The sequence below is a fragment of the Oenanthe melanoleuca genome, chromosome 4 (assembly GCF_029582105.1).
Source record: "Oenanthe melanoleuca isolate GR-GAL-2019-014 chromosome 4, OMel1.0, whole genome shotgun sequence".
In the NCBI taxonomy this organism is placed as follows: domain Eukaryota; kingdom Metazoa; phylum Chordata; class Aves; order Passeriformes; family Muscicapidae; genus Oenanthe; species Oenanthe melanoleuca.
The window spans coordinates 185,715-206,112 of NC_079337.1; the positions used below are offsets into that span (position 1 = coordinate 185,715).

General features: G+C 50.5%; 1 protein-coding gene and 1 long non-coding RNA gene across 2 annotated transcripts in view; one reads left to right on the top strand and one right to left on the bottom strand.

The window, feature by feature from the left end:
• ANTXR2 (ANTXR cell adhesion molecule 2) overlaps positions 1 to 3,944 on the top strand; it is a 76,681-nt gene extending 72,737 nt beyond the window's left edge. Inside the window, exon 17 of the mRNA XM_056489570.1 lies at positions 2,114 to 3,944. Coding sequence (XP_056345545.1) covers positions 2,114 to 2,152 — 39 coding nt within the window. The 3' untranslated portion in view covers positions 2,153 to 3,944. The remainder of the gene's footprint in view (positions 1 to 2,113) is intronic.
• The window catches only part of LOC130252214 (uncharacterized), a 167,875-nt gene that overhangs the window by 24,678 nt on the left and 122,799 nt on the right, over positions 1 to 20,398 (bottom strand). The gene's annotated exons all lie outside the window — the stretch shown is intronic.

Genomic DNA, 20,398 nt, shown 5'->3' on the forward strand with positions numbered 1-20,398 from the left:
GATTTACAAGGCATGGTACGTCAGAACTCAAATTGGTTGGATTGATGGTTTAATTGAGCTCAGGGACACAAGTGTAACAGGAACTCCCCACGCTGGGGTATCCCGGCAATGCCAGCACGATGGGAATGCATTGGCGGAATTGGTTACATGGAACATGCATGATTTAATTGGGAAGTTCAAAAGCAGACTGGTGACACTAATGTTTAGTAAATAGTGCTTCTACTTAAGTAAACAGTTCTTTCTGTAAAGGTCAGATTAATCAGAAGGAGAATTTAATATGCTGTTTCTAAGAGCTGGTCTCAATGCTGACACAGATATTGCTGCATGGGAGGTTTTGGATGCCTTTCCAGGAAGGACTTACGTGAGTCCGCAGCTTTTTCTCCACACCAGAGTGCTGCTGGTCACATCACTGAGTTTCTAGTAATGCAAACCTGCAGCTCGTATTGATCTGAGGTGATAAACCCCTGACAAGTAAACATCAGCCTTTTATTTTGTGCCTGCCTCAGTTTGCCCATCTAGAATGCAAATGGTTGAAGTTGCCATTTCAGCCGACAGAGTATTTGTTATTACATGTTACCGTCTGATGCTGACAGTGTTTGGAGAGCTGCTATTTCTTAGGGCTCTGAGATTCCCCAGCTCAGGGTGCTTTCCCTGCCAGTGACACAGGCAAGAGTCTGCCTAACCACACAACTTCCTTCTCTCCTCCCTTCTCTTTGAGCCATGGAATGAAGAAGCTGGGGGCAGAGATGTGGGAGATGAGAGGGGAGCCAGAAAGAGCAGTGCTTGTTTAAGGTTCTCCTCTCTCCCTGCTCTGCCTGGAACCATTCATCCTGGCAGAAAAGCCATGTGAATATGGCACTTGGGGACATGGTGGTGGCCTTCACAGTGATGAAGGAATGGTTGCACTGGGTGATCTTAAGAGATTTTCCAGCCTAAAGGATTCCATGATTTATCTATCTGCATCTCTTCTACATTTATAATACAGATGGTGGCAGCCAGAAGTTCCTACAGTTCCCGTCCCCACCTTTTCACCAGTTTTATATTTCTTAAACAGCTGACAGAACTAGCACTGAACCATTAGGAAACCCCTTGATGAGAACACTGCCCCTCTCATGCCAGCCAAAACCCGCTTGTGTCATGCCAGATAATTGTGTGCCATCACTCTCCTTGATACCCAGAAAAACTGGAGATCAAACTAAATGAATGACAGAAATATGAAACCCAGCCCAAATTTCACTCGGCAATTCCATAATCTCCCAGGTTTGAGGAGAAAGCAGTAACCTCCCTCCAGCAGTGCATCTCTTTAAGGAGAAATAAGGATTCAGAGCACAAGCAGTGCTGCCTGCTCCAAAGCCAGCACCGTTCACGTGGCACCATCCTTGACAGATGCCCGTGACCAAAGGGAAGGAATCGCTGCTGTGCCAGAGAGCTGCTTTGAGGCAGCATACCCTACTCCAACATGCCATGACCCTGTGGGAGTTTAGGCATTTAAATGAGCTCCCAAGTGAATAAAAAAGGTTTCAGCTTTTGCTGTTGGATATGTTTTCTTCTGCTACACTGGAAGCTGTCAGGATTCACCTTTATGGGCCCTTTATGGATATGGCATCACAAGAAACCCCTGTTCCTCCTGTGCACAGCAATTTACAGATCCTAAGTACAGAGTCTGTCGATTCAGAGCTAGGATTATTGCTAATAAAATGCAGTTTCAGATCAGCAGCAGCTCTGCTAACTAACAGTCACATCTATCTGCACTCACTGTGTGAGGACCTGGCTCGGGGGAGATTTGGGGGCAGGATCTGCCTTCCCGGGCTCTTCCCTTTGCACGGTCAGATGGATTTGGTTTTGCTCACTGCAGCTTGCCAGAATTTGTGAATTATGCTCACAGAAGGCCTGGGAGTGTCGGAATGTGTCGCCCGTGTCCTCGCGCTTGCTTAGAGCCCGCATTTGTAAGGCAAATGTGGTGCCTCACTCTGGGTAATTTCCATTAATTCTTAAAAGGTTTTTCATGGGTTTGTTATTTTCCCAAACATCTGAATTTCAATTATAGCCTCCTTCTAGCATCCAGCAACCTCTGTACGCTACTCCACCAGTAACTGCTTCTGTCTTCCCTCAGGGCCGCTGTATCAACTTCTCCCGAGTTCCCTCTCAGTAGAGGAGAAGCAGCAGATACCAGGAGGAGAGATAGCCACACTGCCACTGTCCTATCCAGCTGAGAGAACCGAGCCCTTCCTCGCATCCCTTGGACCATCTTCCAGCTCAAGCTCCGCAGGTTCCTGCATCCCTGCTCCGGGAGCCCACATTCCAACTGTGCACCGCTGCTCTGCCCGTGCCCCGGAGAGCAGCACTGCCATGTGTGCCTGGCTCTGTGCAGCGCCAAACGGACAGCACAGACACCAAAGATGAGAATGCTTTTCTCTTTCTGTTATTTGCTGTTTTTTAAGGACTACAGATTCTCAGGACTCAAGGTGCTTTTAGTGGCGACGCAGCGTTCCTCAGCTGCGGCGGAGGCACGTGGTATTTACAGAGGGACTACTCGCCACGGGCACAGGATAACAATTCCCACCAGGGTAAGCAGGCACGGAGCCAAGTGCCTCAGAGCCATGTCAGATCCCCAACCCTCGCCAGCTCCTCCATCGTGCCTTACGGGAACCTTCTGACTGGAAATCTTGTCACTCCAACACTGAAAAGTGCACACGCATGACAAAATGTAGACAGGATGCCTCGAGGTATTGGTAGCGAGCAAGACTTTGCCCTTTAGTTTTTGAAGACACCTTTCTTTCATTATGCACCCGGGACAGGAAGGAATTACTAGAGCGTTATTCCCCGGGAAGACAGCATGTAAGCAGAGATCTTGAGCCGAGTTGGAGGGACTGATGCTTCAAGACCTTGACACTGTGGCTGGTGGTTTTTTCCCCTTTCCTGCATTCACAGTTCAGTAGCGCATAAAACATCATCATCTATAAACATACCTAGCAGTCGTAGGCTTGTGTATTTTTTTTTTATTAAAAAAAGCAGTAGCCACTAAGCTGGTATCTCAGGGTATTTTCCCCCACAAATCTCCAAGGGCTCTTCAGCGTCACAAGCCAGCAACTCTCTTTGCATGAGAATTTCAAAGTTTAATTAATATAATTAAAGGCAACAGCAAGCAGCAGCCTGTGAAGATTTTGCTCATCTTTTTTATGCCTTTTGACATTGAATGACCTATTACTGTATGTGCGTTCCTCAGCGGCGGAGGGGGCGCCGAGCATCGGGTACGATTCCGCACTGGGAAAGACCTCCTTCCATCAATTTGGAAATTAAATTTATGGGAGCGCCGGCCATCACCAAACATCGACAATGTATGTATTATAATTTTTTAGAAAAACCAGTGTCGTGTCACGTCGACGATGCCAAATTATGTTAGCGTGAGCGGAAACACTGTGGGGGAGGAAGGAGGGAGCAGCTGAAGAAAAAGGCTCAAATGATCCAGTCACTTTCGATACTGTACTTCAGAGGCAGAATGGATATTCGAGTCGAAACCTGACAAAGCGCGCCCGCTTTGATGGGAACTGGTATAGACAATGACCAGTGGCTGGGTCAGTGGGATGTCTCTCTGTGAGCAGGGAGGCTTATCAAATGACACTAAAAATAAGTTCAACAACCATCATGTTGGAGGGGAAAAGGCGAACATTTCACATTTGGTGGGCATGAATGTGTGCAAGATGGAAAGAGCAATGCGGAGCATCCTGGGCTAATTATCTCCTTTGTGCTCTTCGCTGGAATCGCAAGGGACAGAAATAATTCTCTTGGTCCATGTCCAAATCCGTGGCACTGCCCAAAGATGCCTTTACATTTATCCACTCGCTTACATCTTCTGCTTGAGTTTATTTATGTCACTGGTAGCCTCATCAGCAACAGCCATGTCTGCACGTTAGACTATAAATAAAATTATTATCTAAGTTTCAGTCATTATTTCCATTTTCTTCTCCCCCGTAGCCTCCCCATCATTCCCACAGGTCAGACCTCCCTTTTGCAGAGCCATGGTGACCCACGGTACTGACCTGCAGAGGCAGCCCGTGCACAGCGTGGCCAGGAAAGCTGCTACAGCAGCACCCAGGGGTCCTGGCTGCCCACGGCCAGGGAGAACCCTTCCAACACCACAAGGATGCTGCTCGTGCCTTGCGGAGCATCAGCCCCACAGCCGGAAGCACTGAGTGCCCGCAGCGACGCCCAGTCGCCGCAGAACCACAGCTTGGCTGGCACTGGCCCTGGGCTGAGCACGTCTTGCAAGGTCTTGGCTGAGCTTAAGCCGCTGACTAAATCTCTCTGCAGTCTCCAGCCCAATGCAGGACCAAGAGCCAACACTGGGCAGGTGTGCCAGGACACAGGTGAGGTCCTGCACTGCTCCTCAAGGTGCTGAGGCGGCACAGCTGGAAGCACTGAGCTCAGCAGATGCTAGGTTATAACACAGTCAGTCAGTTCCCTCTTACTTCTCCGTTTTCCATGTACACACATTCCAAGGTATTGCTGGAGCGCTGGCTCGTGTTCTGAGCTGCACTGTGTAACAGGACGACAAGATGAGATGAAGAGGGTTGTCCCCTCATGTTTATCTGCTGCCTCTCAAAGAGCAGTTGCAACCAGCTGAGACACACAAGTAGAAATGCACGACCATTTTTTGTTCTTTCTGCCCGTGTCCATTGAAAACCGTGAAATGAGCAGTTCTTCACAGAAAGGCTGATCCCAAGCAAAACCACATTTTGAGTCTCAACATGGATTTTCCCTTCTAAGTGGCACAATATCACAGCACGTTACACTGGGCATTTTGGTGCAGAATTTGGTACCTGAGAGTTTCCTTATTACACAGTGTGCAAGGTCCATCACAAATAATTTGGGGGGGCAGGAGGTGTAGGGTGATACACAATCCACTGATTCAGATGGCACAAATGAGAGTTCCTTGGCAGGAGTGCTCAGAATGCCTGAGAGAACTCTAAAGAGCTGTGCACAAAGAGCCCAGCAATGCCACCAAGCAACCCTGAGGGGCTCCTCTCACCAGTGAGGCAAGGGAGAATTCATGGGAACAAGAAGATCCTCAATACAAGGCTATTTTTATTTAATACATTTTGATAATAGCAGAAATGAACTGGCTGGAGCTAATACGAATTAAAAATTAATTTTTGGCATATTCCCTTTCAGTTTTTCGATGTCACAAGACCTACAGCATTCGTCAGGCATGACCCTGCTGAGTGTAGCCCAGGGGAGCCGGGCCAGGCTGATCCAAGGCGGAACGGAAGGGAATTCTGAGTGCTGCGATGCAGGCCCACCCCGAGCCCTAGGCACTGCAGCCTAGGACAGCCTTGGCTGGCTGCTACCAATTCCTGCTGGGGATTTTCCTGCAGCAAATTTCTCTGCTACATCCCTCTTCTTCTGATCATCCCTAATGTGACACCACAAGTCTGCATTTCACACGCTGCAGTTTGTTTTCCACACTTGACTCAGCCTCATCACACTGGAACACTCACACAGGGGTGCATTCCCACTGCTGGGAGTGCTGGGGTTTAGTGGCAAAGATAACTTTATCTTTGACCCTTCTCAGCAATGGCATCTCATGCAGGGCATGGGTTTGCATCCCTTTCCTGGGATTCTCACAAACTCCTAGGACACAGGTGTCTGGCCTCTGCAAAACCTGTGCTGACATCAGACTGCCCTGATTACTGTTTTCACCTTAACACGTCCTCATGGTTCAAATCATGCTGACAGACCCCAGGGAAAAAACAAAGGTGGAAATTCTAAGTAGGGGAGGTTTTAGGTTTTTCTTTCTGCTGTTTCTCCTGCACATGTAGGAGGAACTTGGGAATTCTGCATTACGTCATTGCAGACCAAACCTCCCTTACCAGCTGTGGAGGAAGTGGCTCTTTCATTGGTCACAAATCAGACTGTGGGGAAAAGTGAAAGAACCCAGTGCTATCAATGAGGGAGAAATCCCCATTTGATCCTTTCTCATCGAGTGCTGCCTCATGACTACAGGAACCCTGCTCTGCTGCAGGACAGGTGTTCTCCTTAGCTTGCTGGGAAGCAGCAAAGGCACCAGCACCACCTGCCTTTGGAGTTCAGCCTAGGGAACCTGTCCTTCACCAGAGGAGGCACTTAGGGAAATCTGGGAGCTCAGCTCTGCAGTGCTGGGAGGCAGCACCTGTCCCTGGCCTCCCTTCTATGCACTGCTGGACATCCAAAACGGGCATGGCAGCGTGGCCCTGGAGCAGAATGGGCACAGTAACAGCCCACCTGCTGCAGATGCTAGCTCAGGTAGAGCCAGAGGTGCATGCCCTGCCGAGTGCCGAGGTGCGCAGAGGCAGCAGTCAAGAGCTGGGGCTCTGGCCCTTGGAGCTGCACCAGAGTCGGATCCCAGGCACACGGCCTCACATGGCCAAAGGGGTCGGCACAGCGCTCCCAGGAAAAACCACAGCCGGGACAGCGTGTTGAGCAGAAACCCCAGAGGCTGCATGAGCAAGGCAAGGCATTTGCTAAGGAGCAGCTTCTGAGTACCTCTTGTGCCATTCCAAAACTAATGTCACAAGTTCTAGGGAGGGCCTTATTGGACCTGGCATGTCCTATTCTATTTCACAAATCTATTTTGCATCGGCTCAACTAAAATTGTTATGTATTCTTGGGTCCTGTGTAGGTGCCATCTGTTTAACAGTGCAAGTGGATCCTGTGATGCACTAGTAAATTTTGTGCTGTAATATTTTTCTTAATATAATGAGGGACTTTGGATGCAAGAAACTGCCTTTACTTGATAATTTTTTTTGGCTTATGGCAGTGAACTTACAGTGGGTCTTTCTGTGTCACAAGGATGGCTCCACAATCCATGGAAAAGCAAGACTTGATTTCCACGTTTGCACCAAAATTGTATTATTTAATTCACACTTGTTTTGGTTTTTTTCATTTGCTTGCCCTGCCTGTTTTTGTAAATGGACTTATTTTCCCAAACAGGAATGCACAGGACTGCTCAGCTGGGGCCTGTGGCTGCTGCTGCCTTCTGGGGAGGTCTGGGATGTACCCATAGGGCTCAGGGGCCCACTGAAACAAACCAGAGCCATCCTCACTGGGATTGGGATCAAATGCACCTTCTGAGGCAAAAACCCCACCTGCAAAGCTGGATGTACTCTACAGCACAGCTGAGCCAGAACACATCTCCTGAGAAACAGAACTCAAACGTGGTTTTATACTTTGGGGGATCTTAGTATAATTTTTAGGTCTGCTCTGATGTCACCAGCACCAAAATGCCATTCCTGATTCCCAGTGAATTATAACAATACCCCAAACCCATTGACTGGTTCTCCTTTAAAAGCACAATCTCAAATTCTGCTAAAATCTCCAACACGTTGTAGGAGGAAAGCATCCGCAATGGCACGAATCCTGCAGCATTTGTGGGGTTCCCAGGTCTCAGCATTCTGTAAGTGGAACTGCTTTGTTCTGGGAGGTGAATTGGGCAGTACCCAAAAAGCCACCCAGCTCCCTGCAGCACTGCTCAGTTAACAGGACATTTAGGAAAACTTGTTCCAAACAGCATGCTGCTTCTAGGCTGCCTTCAGGAACATGGATGTACCTGGAGCATGAGTCCTGCCCATTTTGGGATGTAACAAGACATGACTAAGCGGTGGGGAAATTGCTCCCTGACCAGACCACTGGTTTGAGCCTTAACTCAAGGCCCACCTTAGCCTGGGCACCTGCTCCAGCTCCAACAGCAGCCCTCAGTTTCCTGGACAATCTCCTGAGGGCACAGGGAGCCCCATCTGCTCTAACTGTGGGACTCAGCACAGCACAGAACCTGCTCCATACCCTGCTGTGACAGCACGGACTGCAGCAGCCCCAGACCCCTTCCCCTCTTCCCCCAAACCTCTCCAGGCTATCCCTGCACTCTGGGGTTCCTCGGGACAGCTGCCTGGGATTGCCAGCCCTTGGGATAGATGGTGTCTACTGACAGAGCTGCAAGATGCTGATTAAATTCTGTGCTTTGGCCAACCTGTGTGGGGAAAATTAATTTAAGCACCAAGTGATGGGTTCAGCACTGCCTTGTTGGAATGGGGAGGTTGGGCTCTGTGATGCTTCATCTCCTTTTATTTGATTAGGCAAATTAGGAAACAACAGTGTGAAATGCATTATTGTACCAATCTGATGTCCAAAATGTGAATCTCATTAGAGCTCTGGCCTCAAAGCTTTTTATTTGGTTTCTCTGTAAGCTGAGGAAGAGCAAGGCCAGAAATAGATATTATTCAAATTACATCGGAATGGCCCAGTAATAAACATCATATTCTGTACAGGCTTCAGCCCCTGGAACAGCTCCCCATCAAAAGCATCTCTAAGCTTCTGGAGAAATTCAGTAGAACACATGCTGAGAGTGGAGGAGACACACCAGCAAGAGGAGGTCAGAGCCAGAGAGGATGATCCATTGAGCCAAGTTCCCTTACAGCTCTGTGGGGTGAGACCCTGTGAGTAGGGACACTGTGCCCTCCAAAGGGACACTCTACAGTCCTAAAAGGGGCTCTGCAGAACTTCTCTCAATGAGGGTACAGTGCTAGGTGGTTTGGGAAGAAGAGAGGAGCAAAACAGGATGGATGGAAGGGTGCCATAAGCCCAGGGGACAGCCAGGCTCCATCCTGCCAGAGCTCAGAAAGGGGGGCTGGCCCCAGAGCACTCTGCTCAGCCCAGCCTGCGCCAGGGCTCCCTGCAGAACCTCCTCACTGCACTGGGCCCTTTTTTGAAGGGCTGAACTCAAGGTCTCTGTAACACCGGGGAGAACAAACGTTCAGTATAAAAGTGACACAACACAACATTTCACTGCAAAGGGCTCTCCAAGAAGAGCCAGTGCAGGTATCATTTGGAAAAGGGTCACTTCACAATACAGCCCTTCCAAATTGCAGCTCCAACTCAGAATTAATTGTCCTTTCACTGTCTTGGGTTTTCTTTTCTTCTTTGTTTCACATTAACTGCAGCTGAAATTATTTTAAAGCAATGATCTTGAACATCATGTCCTTCACTGGCCCTGAAATCCATTTTCTATGGAAAGCCTCCTTTCTTCTCCAAGATTTCTGAGAGTGTACAAAGCTCATCAAGGCTCTGGCTCTCTAGGGGTGTCAGATGCTTGGATAATACCCAGGTGTCTGCCTGCTGGACCAGCTCCAAGGCACTTTATTAGCATGAAGAGGCCTATTTGGAAGCAGTTTAACTCCTTCAGCTCTCAGGGCCTAGCATGTGCCCTGCAGCAGCAGACAGACACCAGGACACTGCCCGTGCATATTCTGAGCACCACCACTCACTGCCGCATCTTGAAGAGGAAACAGCCAAGATGTCCTGCCATCACAGCTGGAAAGATCATGGGTGGTGTCCCACCCACCTGAAAGCGGAGGAGAACGGCAGGGACAACTGCAGACCAGAGCTGTGCTGCACACCTGGGGCTCAGCCCTTCCCCAAACCGCTTTGAAAAATGCAAGCAAGCGCCTCCTGGGAGCCGTGCCCTCCCTCAGGCCAGCGGCAGCATGAGGGACGATGTGGGGCCACTTTTCCTGGCATGACATGCAGCTCACCATTCCCAGGCACAGATCCTGAGATGTCCTTGTCCCTGGAACAGAGCAGGGCAGGGGCAGCAGGGGCCTTTGCTATACCGGGGCAGCCTGGAGGGGCAAGGAGGATGTGTCCCTGGATCCATCTGAGCACACACACGCCACTGGCAGCAAAGCAATGGAGCACATGAAGAGCCTGTCAACACACACTTAAAGCAATAGCTGTGAGCAGACACCCTCGGATTTCCAGGGACTGCAGGAAACTTCAGCTCCTGGCTCCAGCAACTTGCCCAGCAGTGTGGCACAATGTCTCAGCATGGTCCCAAAAAGACACTACTCCCACTGGGACAATGCACCCTGCTCCATCTTGCTGCTGAGATCACATGGCCTGCATCCCACCCTTTAACACAAGATATTTTCTTTAGTTTCCAGAATGCAAAATTGGACTATGCAAAACAAAGACAGAAAATGCACAGTTCCCACTTAAAAAGCAAAGTTCCTTTAAAACTGCACACTGTGTTGCTTCAAAGCTTGCAGCAAAGAGCTCAAAATCTGAGCCACCAAGGTATGTAAAATTTGAACAAACACGGTCCCAAAGGCTCCATTTAAAGTTTTAAAAGCTCAAGGTTTAAGTTATTTGTGAGCTGCTGAGGCCTTTTCTTGGATTAAAGCGGCGAAACTTTCCTTGAAGTTTGGGGTGTTTCCAAGTGGCAGCAACAGCAGAGTGGCACTCAGAGCCAACTGTTTTCTCCTTCTCCATGCTGCTGACCAGGCCACAGGACAGCAGCTCCTCTTGGAGAGGACTCCCCCTTGAACGTCACAGCCACAGCCACGTCTATGCAACCAAAGAAAACATTCAGTGTTGCCAAAGCAATACACAGTGTAGGGAGGCTGTGAGAGAGGTTCCTGTAGCGGGGCTTCCAAACATACTGAGGAAACATGGATTTTGGGAAGAGTGAAAGTAAGTTCAAGCCCTCTGTGGAATGGGGCTCCAGAGCCCACAGCAGCTGGGCGGGGAAGAGAGAAGAGAAACTGTCGGCTCTCATCCCAGCTGGAGGGAACAGCATCACTGGTCTGAGCCCCAGGGAGCAATCAGGGGCCAGGGAAAAGCTCTCACAATGCTCCTGCAGCGTTTTACCCAACACAGTCCCTTCCAATCCCCATATCCTCCTGTCCCAGAGATGTCCCAGCTCTGACACAGATGTCTCTGGGGCATGTCAGCCGAGCCCAGGAATGTCCTCAGCCCTTACAGAAGGGCTGTCACACTAGCTGGTCAGCCCAAACCATCCACAGCTTCATGTCCCTGCCAGGAGAGGACTGCACAGAGGGTTCCCTGACCAGGACTGGACATTCCTCAGGTGAATTGCCCCGATGAAGCCAATGCTGAGTACATTGACACTGGAATGTTATTCTTGCATCCTCAGAGAACATCTGGAAACCATGCTGGGACACACACTGCCACTACAAGGTCAGGCCCACCAAGGTGTCCACGATCAAGCTCCTCCTCCCAGAAGTGCTAAAACTGCACTTCTCTCCTCTTTTCAGGGATGAAGCTTTGCCAGTGGCATATGCCCCAGCTAGAGGAACTTCACCTGTACGGAGGTGATGAGGACTATTCCAAGTGGCTGATGTGGTACTGGTTGTATACAGGGTGGCACCAGCTGCCTGCTTTCCCCTCCAACCCCACACACATCCATGGGATCAGTTTAAGTGACAAAACCTTTGTGGGACCAACGAGACTCCCCTGTTACTTCTATTTGTTTTCTGTTACACAGCAGCTTCTCCCAGCAGCTGAAGCTGAAACAGGACTGGTTTCAAAGGTAAACACTTCTCACAGCTTTCTCATCAACTACATTAAATACAGTCATAGCCCCTCCCGCCAATATTTTCTGTATTTGCTGAAGGATGACGTCCTCCTTGCCTTCAGCGTGTGCCAGATTACTCATAAACCTGGACCATATGCCACTGCAATTTACTGATGGGCCCAAGCTGTTTTGGTAGATACAAAATCCGAGGGGATTAGGGATGCTCGAGCCGTGCTGAAAACAGAGCAGCAGTAGTGGGGCAGCTGCTTGCTCTCTTTGCTCAGCCTCAATTTAGGTCAGTGGACAAGAGCTGCCCCACACCAGGCTGGAGGGCACACAGGGAGGGACCCAGCCATGGGTGCCTGTCCCTGTGGGGGGCAGGAGAGCCCACAGTGCTTCCTTGGATCTGAAGGCTGGCTGCCACGCCCAGTGAGGAGCCCCCAGCTCAAAGCAGAGGGGGTGCTTCCCCCACCCCACTGCCTGGCAGTGCGCCTCGGGTGCGGCAGAGCACGGGGACAGCCAGTGGTGGCTCCAGCTCCCTGCTGAGACCTGCCTGGTGGCCTGTCTGGAAGGTGGCCCGTGACTGGCAGGTCACCACAGCTGTGATTCTGTGTCCCTGGCCCAGGGAAGGATGTGCTCAGGGACAGAAAGGACAACTCAGCAGGAAGCACCGCCTGAACCAGGGCCTTTCCTAGGTGGGGCTTATCCAGGCCCGAGGAGCTTGAAGGTGCTGTGGCTCCCAGGCCAGCACCCTGGCTGCTTTCTCAAGAGCCTAAACTCGCATGGAACACGGAATGGCATAACAGATCTGCTGACTTGAGCACTGCCCATTTAACACCTGGCAGGACACACAATGCAGCTGTAGAAAGCAGCTAATTATTCAACAGCTTCTTCACTGGCACACTGGAACTGTCCTCCTCCACAGTATCTTACTCAAGGACCTCCATCACCCTGAACAAAGCCACTGCTGGTCACCAGGGAATTCCAAAGGTTTGCAGAGAGCACCAGAGAATGAATGGGGACCAGAGTGGGTGAGCACAAGCACCCCAAACTGCCCCATACAGACAGGAAGCAATCCTGCCTTTGGCTGCTATGCCTGGAGTATCAAACTTCAGTCATGGGAACCTCCTTCCCAGAATATTCCTCTGCTGGGTGTAATTTGGGACGTCTCATCACTGAGAAGATGCTCATGATCAACACAGCCTGACTGGATTTCCAGCTGTCAGAGCTTCCCTCCACACCACAGTGCATCCCACTGCAAGGAGCTGCTCCTAAGGACTGCACTGCTTGGCACAATGAAGTAGATTAGAGTGCTCACTATATCTCTCAAGTAAGAGTTCATAAACTTACCTCTCATGTCTCATCCTGTCAGATGAAATGTACCAAAAAGCTGCAGACCTCTATGTGCTGGGCTCCAGAGGAGCAGCAGTGCTGAGCACAAGAGCCTGCCTCAGGCAGTGTCCAGGTGCCTGAGAAGGATGAGGCCATGCTGAATCCCCCCAGCTGCCAGCTCTGCCCCGGGCCCTCGCTGTGGGCACAGCCCAGGGACCACGGGCCCTGTGAGCCAGCCACAGCTGCCAAGGGACTGAGCACAAGAGGCAGCTGGAAGGGTATGGCTAGGCTTCTCTGTGTATTTGACAGATTTTTCTCCTCGAGTTTGTAACTGCTGTGTCCCAGGGTGACCCAGACCCTCCCAGCTGCCTTCATAGTCAGGGCAGGTGGGATAGAACACGTTCCTCCCTGCTCTGTGTGCCCAGATGTGCCGTGCAGATGGGTCTGCAGGGAGGGATGGGGTCTGGCTGCTGATCACTGTTTACAGTTCACTCTTATTAAACCCATTCTCCTTTCCTAATTATTATAATAGTTCCTGAAAACACCACCCGTGGACTTTAAATGTTTGATGTGTGCTCTATAATGAAAGCTGTGGAATTATCCCATGCTCGCTGCCACATGGCCCACACAGCAACGGAGATGCTAAATAATTTTTTAAAAATTTATAGTTTACAAGATGTATGTCCCATCTGTGACGATGCAGCAGCTCCCAAATGAGCTGAATTTCACTGCATTAACAACACCTCTTAAAACCAACTGGCTGCACTCCAGAGGAAGGTTCAGTACCGACCCAAGGGGCGCATCACAGTCTACACAGGTTGGAGACTGACCTTGTTGGGACCAAATGCCACCAAAGCACGTAAACTCCATGGCCAAACCAAGTACTTTATACCTCCAAGTAACACACTGCTGTTAAAAGCATTAATCCCATTATTCCAGAGAGAAAGAAGTTCCTTTCGGCCCCTTTGCCAAAGCTCAGCCTAATCACAGGCATGACAACAAAAACCTGGTGAGTTCAACTGCAGTATCCCTGGAATGATCGATCCCTGGGGTGAGATCTGGAGTCACTTTTTCCTCCTCTCCCAAGAGACGCTCTCTGTCACAAGGCAAAATCACACAAACTGTGCCCAACTTAAAAACTGAGTTTGGGATGGGAGCCAGAGCAGATGGTTAGGAAAGCTAAACACCGCTGATTTATTTCTTACCCTTTATGCAGCAATATTAGAGACAATGGCCCTGATCAGAACAAATGAGAACAAACACGGGAATGCAGACTCAATAGAGAATTAACAACCAGCACTACCAGATTCCATTATGCTGTGATTAATTCTGAATTTGTGGCAGGATTATCAGCAGCAAACCTCTAGCTCTGTCTAACAGAAGCAGTGCCAAAGCATCCAGCCTTTCAGGGAGAGCTCTTCAGTCTGCAAAGGACTCCAGCAGGAAAATGGTGTGGAAGATGTCAGGCTCTGTGCTGTAAATTCGGCTGGAAAATGAACTTACTGTGCTCCACATCCTCTCCAAACCCCAAGAAAACATCAGAAAAGTCTGGACACACGCCAGGAGCTGCAAGTCTCTGAGTCAGGGAGGTCTGAGGCATGTCACCTGCAAACATGAGATACATAGCCACAAGGCTGTCACCCTCTCTTGTCTGGTCTCTCTCCCATGAGCACCGGCCTTCAGCCCCCCATTTCCCACTAGACAGACTGGGGGGAACATCACCAGCTACTATCCAGCCTTCCTGTTTCCCTGCCATGGCTTCCTGAGGCCTCCAAACTCTGCTGAGGACATAAAATGGCTTTGGTCACAGGGTGCCTCAGTTTCCCTGTCTCCAGCACAGCACAGTCTCCCCCCACAGAGCTCCCCTCCCTTGGCAGGGGCAGAGGTGCGAGAGACCCACGACGATTGCCATAAGCAGCTCTGTGAATATTTCCCAGCTGCACCCCCTGTGCCGTGCCAGCCCTGGCTGTGCAGAGGACACCTGGCCTGGGAGCTGCTGCTGGCAGCCACAGGAAATGGACTTGCTGACGAAGGTGTTCAAGACTGGCATTTGTGAGATGCAGCCGAGGTGGGATGCAATGACTTCAGCCCTGATGTGCTCCATTTCCCATAGCTAAGCACACAGTAACAGCTGAGTTTATACCCGGAGCTGCCAGGCATGAATGTCTCATTACAACTACAAGGACCTTTTATTTGTATGGGGCCCTGCATCAGCGCTGCGCTCATCACCAGAGCTGGCCTCTGTTAATGACCAGCTCTGCAAACCAAATGCAGCAGCTTTGGTCCCCTCCATCCCTGACCTTCCAGGATGGAAACAGGGCTGCTGCCAGGCCGGGATTTGGGCTGGCACATAGTGGATTATGGCTGCAGTCAATAGCGAGGAATTCCTGCACATGGCTAGTGGTGAGACCACAGAAGTGACTCACACCTGGAGTTGTGCTCAGCACATAGAATCCCAGTACATTAGCACAGCCCACCTTTCCAATAACTGGTTTCTTATGGCACTTGACCATTCTCAGGAACAGGCATGAGAGAAAAGCCAGTGTTACTGGTTTGATGGAAGTTTCCTGGGATTTTTTTTTTTTGGACCTCTCTGAAAGTTGGATTTCTCCCACCTTCAGATAGGAAAGCTACTCTTTCCCATCTCTGTGAAAAAGGGCATCTCTGCATGGAGCTTATCTGCCTATAACTCCTACAAGGTCCCATCTCCTAGCTCCTCCAGAACATCCCTGAAGGAGAGCCAAAAGAGAACGGAGCAGCTGGGAGGAGGTGGGGGACATTTAAGGATGCTTACAAAGGCTAAGTACTGCTTTTCCTCCTGGAAAGCTGAAGGCTCGGGACAAGAGTGAAGGCATATTGGAGAGAGATCCAAACATGGAGACGGAGCCAGGTGATGCAGTGAAATACCAGCACATGAAACACACAGATGCTTACGAGGTAACACAAACCTCCGACCTATATGTCTTTTACAAAACCTTAAAAACTCTCAGTGTCATTTTTCCTTTCGCAAACATTCATAATTTGGAAAACTCTGGGCTGGAAATTGCTCCAGCTGTTCATGCTCCAGGGGCTGTGGCTGAAGTGAGTCAGTGCTGCATGCAGGGACCTTGTGAAAACTCTCTGCAGAGCCCAGAAGTGGCTGCCAGCACAGCACTGAGCCAACACGGCAACTCTGCTTTTTGGGGCTAGTCAGACCCCCTCCTATGACCCAAACACCTTTCTCCTACGCTTCTGGGTTTTGGTTCCAGCTTAAGAGCCTGTGGAGCAAGAGAAAGAACTTGATTGCTCAGCCAAGCAGGGACCTCGCCTGAAACTCCTTCAGTTTGCTGAACTCGGAGTTTGGCTCCAAGCTTGTGCTGAGCTGCAGCCACAAGTTGGGAGCCAGCTTTGAGATCTCCCAGAGAGCCAGGCAGTGGCTACGCTCCGTATGGGGTTATGCAGCAGCTACTACACCCACGGTCACCTCTAACTTGCACGAAGAAATGGCTTCCACACCCACATTTTGGAGCTCTGAATGCCTGAATGACTTGCCATGGAACATGAACGCCTGCTTTAGCAATCTGTGGTCAGGAAAGCTTAGGAGACACAGATCTGGCAGTGCTTTTGGCACAGCAGCAGCAAAGTGGTGATTCAGGAGTTCACGAGTTTGACTCTTCAAAGGGAACAATTCACACAGCTCTGCAAAGTATACATGGAATGATGGGAAGGAACGGGATGGCTCCCTACAGCCTTTAGCAAAACCTAAATCTAACTCATGCCTATATGAAAGTTGCTGCTCTTAAAACCGGTGCTAATAAAACTGTTTCCAAGATGCTGGGAAATGGCAATGGGAAATGTGCTCTGAAGTATTTTGAACTGGAAGTCAATAGCATCCTCTAGAAAGGGAATTTCCAGCTCAAAGATCCAAAACAAGCTCCCCTTTCCCAAGAGGCAAAAGTGACAGCAAAGCTCAGGCTCTCTCCTTTCCAAGGGGCTGTGGAAGGAGGGTTGCCCTGGGAAAGCCAGCAACATGGACATGAATGGAAGGAGAGCTCTGACCTCAAACCTGAGCTCTGATTCCACAAGGAAAATACGACCAAAATTACACAGAAACAGAGGTCACATCTGAGTGACCCACAGGGAAATCCCATATCTGAAGGGCTTCTGTGGGGGCTCCAAGTCACCCACTCACTTTACACCAGGCAGGAAACAGAAGCAGCAAGGGCAGTGCCTTCCTCATGGGTTACAAGCTGTTCTAGCTTGGGGTATTCATAAGTGCACAATCAAGCCCTGCCTCCTGCTAGTAGGTACAGAACATGGTTCTTGTCTTTAACCCAATCCCATTCACTGGGATTCCCCATGCTGGGAAGTGCTGACCAGTCCCCTCTATCTCTCCACAGGCACTCATGACATTTTTGGCTTGTCACCCTCCTGACATATGCACAGGAGAAATTCTTTCTGCACAGAGCAGGAATGAGACAGGAGTAAAACATGGAATACCCGGGAACACTTGTTACATCCAATATCTTTCTTGGGGTGGGGAACTTGAGCATCTTTTCTCCAGTTTCTCTTTTATAAATATTTTTACCTAACTCATTTCCTTCCCTAAGTAGACTTGGATATCAAAATAAATTAAATAAATGCAGCTCTGCTGTGGGCTTTGGTAGAATCCCCGAGAACTCTGGCAAATGCTGGGAGCTGGCATTCCTCTTAAAAATCCCCTTTTTAATTCTTGCTTACATGACTAGGTCCTGAAGCACAGATACATTCAATCACCACCTCAGAGTGCCTCATAAATCTCTGCTCAGTATCAGAGCAATAACAACACGAAGAACCCAAAGTCCTTTAGGCAGAGTATTCCCATTTGCTGTGCTCTGAGCACAGAGTGTGCTGGCCCATCCCAGGGTGCAGGAACAGCCCCAAATTCCTCTCAGAAAAACTGGGCTGTATAAGCACCCGCCAGCTATACTGTACAGGGCACTCAGGTACCTGCACCATCCCTTTCATGGGCTGTCACCTCTGGGCTCCTCAGCCACCACAGCTCCCCCTGCTTCCCTATCTCCCCAGCTGAGCCTGAGATCCCATGCCCTGAAACCACTTTGCAAAGTGATCTGGTTAAACTGCTGGAAGTGTCTGTGTGAACAGAAATCCATTTCACTCCAGTTCATGTCAAATACAGCTTAAATCCCCACGGGATCAGACATGGTTACACTAAGTGCCCCTGAGAATTTCTCCACCAGAGTGGTAGGATACAATAAAATCACTTTATACCAGCACTGCCTGGTCTGAATCACGTTTCTGCCACTGATGCTCATATTGGATCTACGTGCAGCAGCTCCCTCAGCCAGGGACTGTGAGGCAAAGCCACCAGTGCAGGTGAGAGAAGAGCAGCTTTAAAGGAAGGGCAGAAGCACAAAGCCTCCCTGTGCTGACAGGGCACAGCGCATTCTGCTGCCAGCTCTGCAGCTAACCAAGGGTGAGTGCTTTGGGGGCATGTGGAGAGGGCAGCACTGGCATGGAGGGTTTGCACAGCAACTGACAGGGAAGGATGCTTGGTGGCCCACAAGGAATTGTTTCATCTGACCAAGGGCCTCTCCTGAAATGCTTGGCAGATGTTAAGTGAAGCAGAAGAAATGTGGAAAAAAATACGCTGCATGTTGCTTTGGCTCTAAATGCCATTTGCAGTTTGGCCACATGAAAGGACCTTACATGTTTACTCCCTGTGAACACAGATGTGGAGCCTCGCTTTGAGAAGACACAATGCTGGCCTTAAATCCCCACTCACATCCAACTTCCAAATGAGAAACAAACATTTAACACTGATAAATTAAGTCAGCAATGATGCACTAAGACCAGCAGAAACACAAGCCGTGCCACAGACAATTCTCAACCAAAATTTAAAACCTTCTGTATGCAATATGTGTGTGGTCAGCAGGCCGAGGGAGGGGTCTCTCCCTCTACTTTACTCATTTCAAGACAAGCAGCAGCATCTCCTAAGGCAGCCATGCCTGACCACGGCTGTTTGGAGATGCCTTTAGCCTTGTGCCTCAGCCCAGAATTTGTGTGTGCTTCCCAAGAGGAAGCTGCCCTGCTGATCTAGTCCTGCAGGCTCCAGCCACAGGCACGTCTGGCCATGGTGCACTGCCCTGGCTCCCGCCGTGTGCCCGCCGAGCTCCGCTGGGCTGTGCCCATCACTCTGCCCGCGGCCCGGTCACCTCCGGGCTGCGAGGAGCACCGGCCGGAGCCACGCAGAACATCACAGGTTCCCAAGCGGCACTTCACACCTGCGAGTGCAAACGCTGCACTCCGCTCAGGAGGCAGCACATCTCCCTCTCCCAGCTGCCGTGGGTGAAGGGAGCCAGCCCGGCTGCCTGCCAGTCCCGCGGCGCTGTGACCTTGGCTGTCCTCCGGCCGCAGCCCCTCGGCGGGAGCGGGCGGAACGGGGACGCCAGTCAGGAGCGGGGACACCAGTTAGGAGCGGGGCCAGCAGGCAGGAACGGGGACACCAGGCAGGAACGGGGAAAGCAGTCAGGAGCGGGGACACCGGTCAGGAACGGGGACACCAGGCAGCAAGGGGGCCAGCAGCCATGAGCGGGGCCAGCAGGCAGGAGCTGGCTGCGGCACACGGAGCGGGACGCGCACAGGGAGGGGCGCTGGCCATGCATGGCCGGTGACCTGTGGGACTCAGGCTGCCGGCTCCTCCGGGGCCCGGCACACGGCAGGCTCCGCTCCCAGCCCCTTCTGTGCAGCCACGGGCAGGTGCCAAAATGCTGCCCAGCCTGAGCGTGCTTCAGAGGGTGACAGCAAGGTGGAACAGTGCTGCACCAGAGCCTCCGGGCTACCAGCACTGTCTCCCAACACCTCCATCTGCTGTCACCTCACCCCATGGAAGGAACTCGTTTATCACAGTAGCACCAAGTTCATAACCTCTTCCCTAAAATTTCACACTGATTTTTTTTTAACAGAAGGTGGTACTGAAGAACCGGAAAGGTTTCAGCAGCCTCCTGAGCAGGAGGCCTAGAGAAAAGGCAAGAAGTCACCATAGCCAGAACTGCACAATCTTAGTAAGTCACCGAAACCAAGGACCTTTGCCATCGGACACAGAAAGACTGAGATTAAATATGGCAAATGCCTGAAATCAAGGCACATAAATAGCAAATACTCAATTTGGAGCAAAGAGCAAGAATTAGTATATGCTAGACTGAATAAAAGAGCAAGACATGGACAAGGCAGAGGGCTGGGACACACAGAGAAGTTTTCCAAATGGGGCTTACTAAATCTTCCAGGTGTCTCCAGGCACCTGCACAAGTATCTGCCTCATGTGCCCCAAAGCACAGTTACCTTCTATACCCTATACTGCCTTTTGCTTTTAATTGTATTTTTCCTGGGCTTTGGCACCATCAATTAGTGCTCGATTTGACAGCTTTGCCCCCAACAGCCTGGACACAAATGTACTAATTGCACAGTGTGTGCGGGTGTTTAAAAACACAAGATAAAACTGGAGCAGCGGTTGGCTGCCGAAGCAGCTCTGCAGGCAGCAGCCTTTCCCCAGGGCCAGCACAAAGCCCCTTTCACAGGAGGGCAATGCCACCCAAGCACCAGGAGAGGTGCTGCTCTGGAGCACACTGTAAGGCTCTTACAGACCCATCTCTCACTGACGGGGTGCCACAGGAGCCTGGCACGCTCGGCACCCACTCCCGTTTAAGCAACACCCTTAAAGCCAAAGAACAGCTGCCCTTGCCA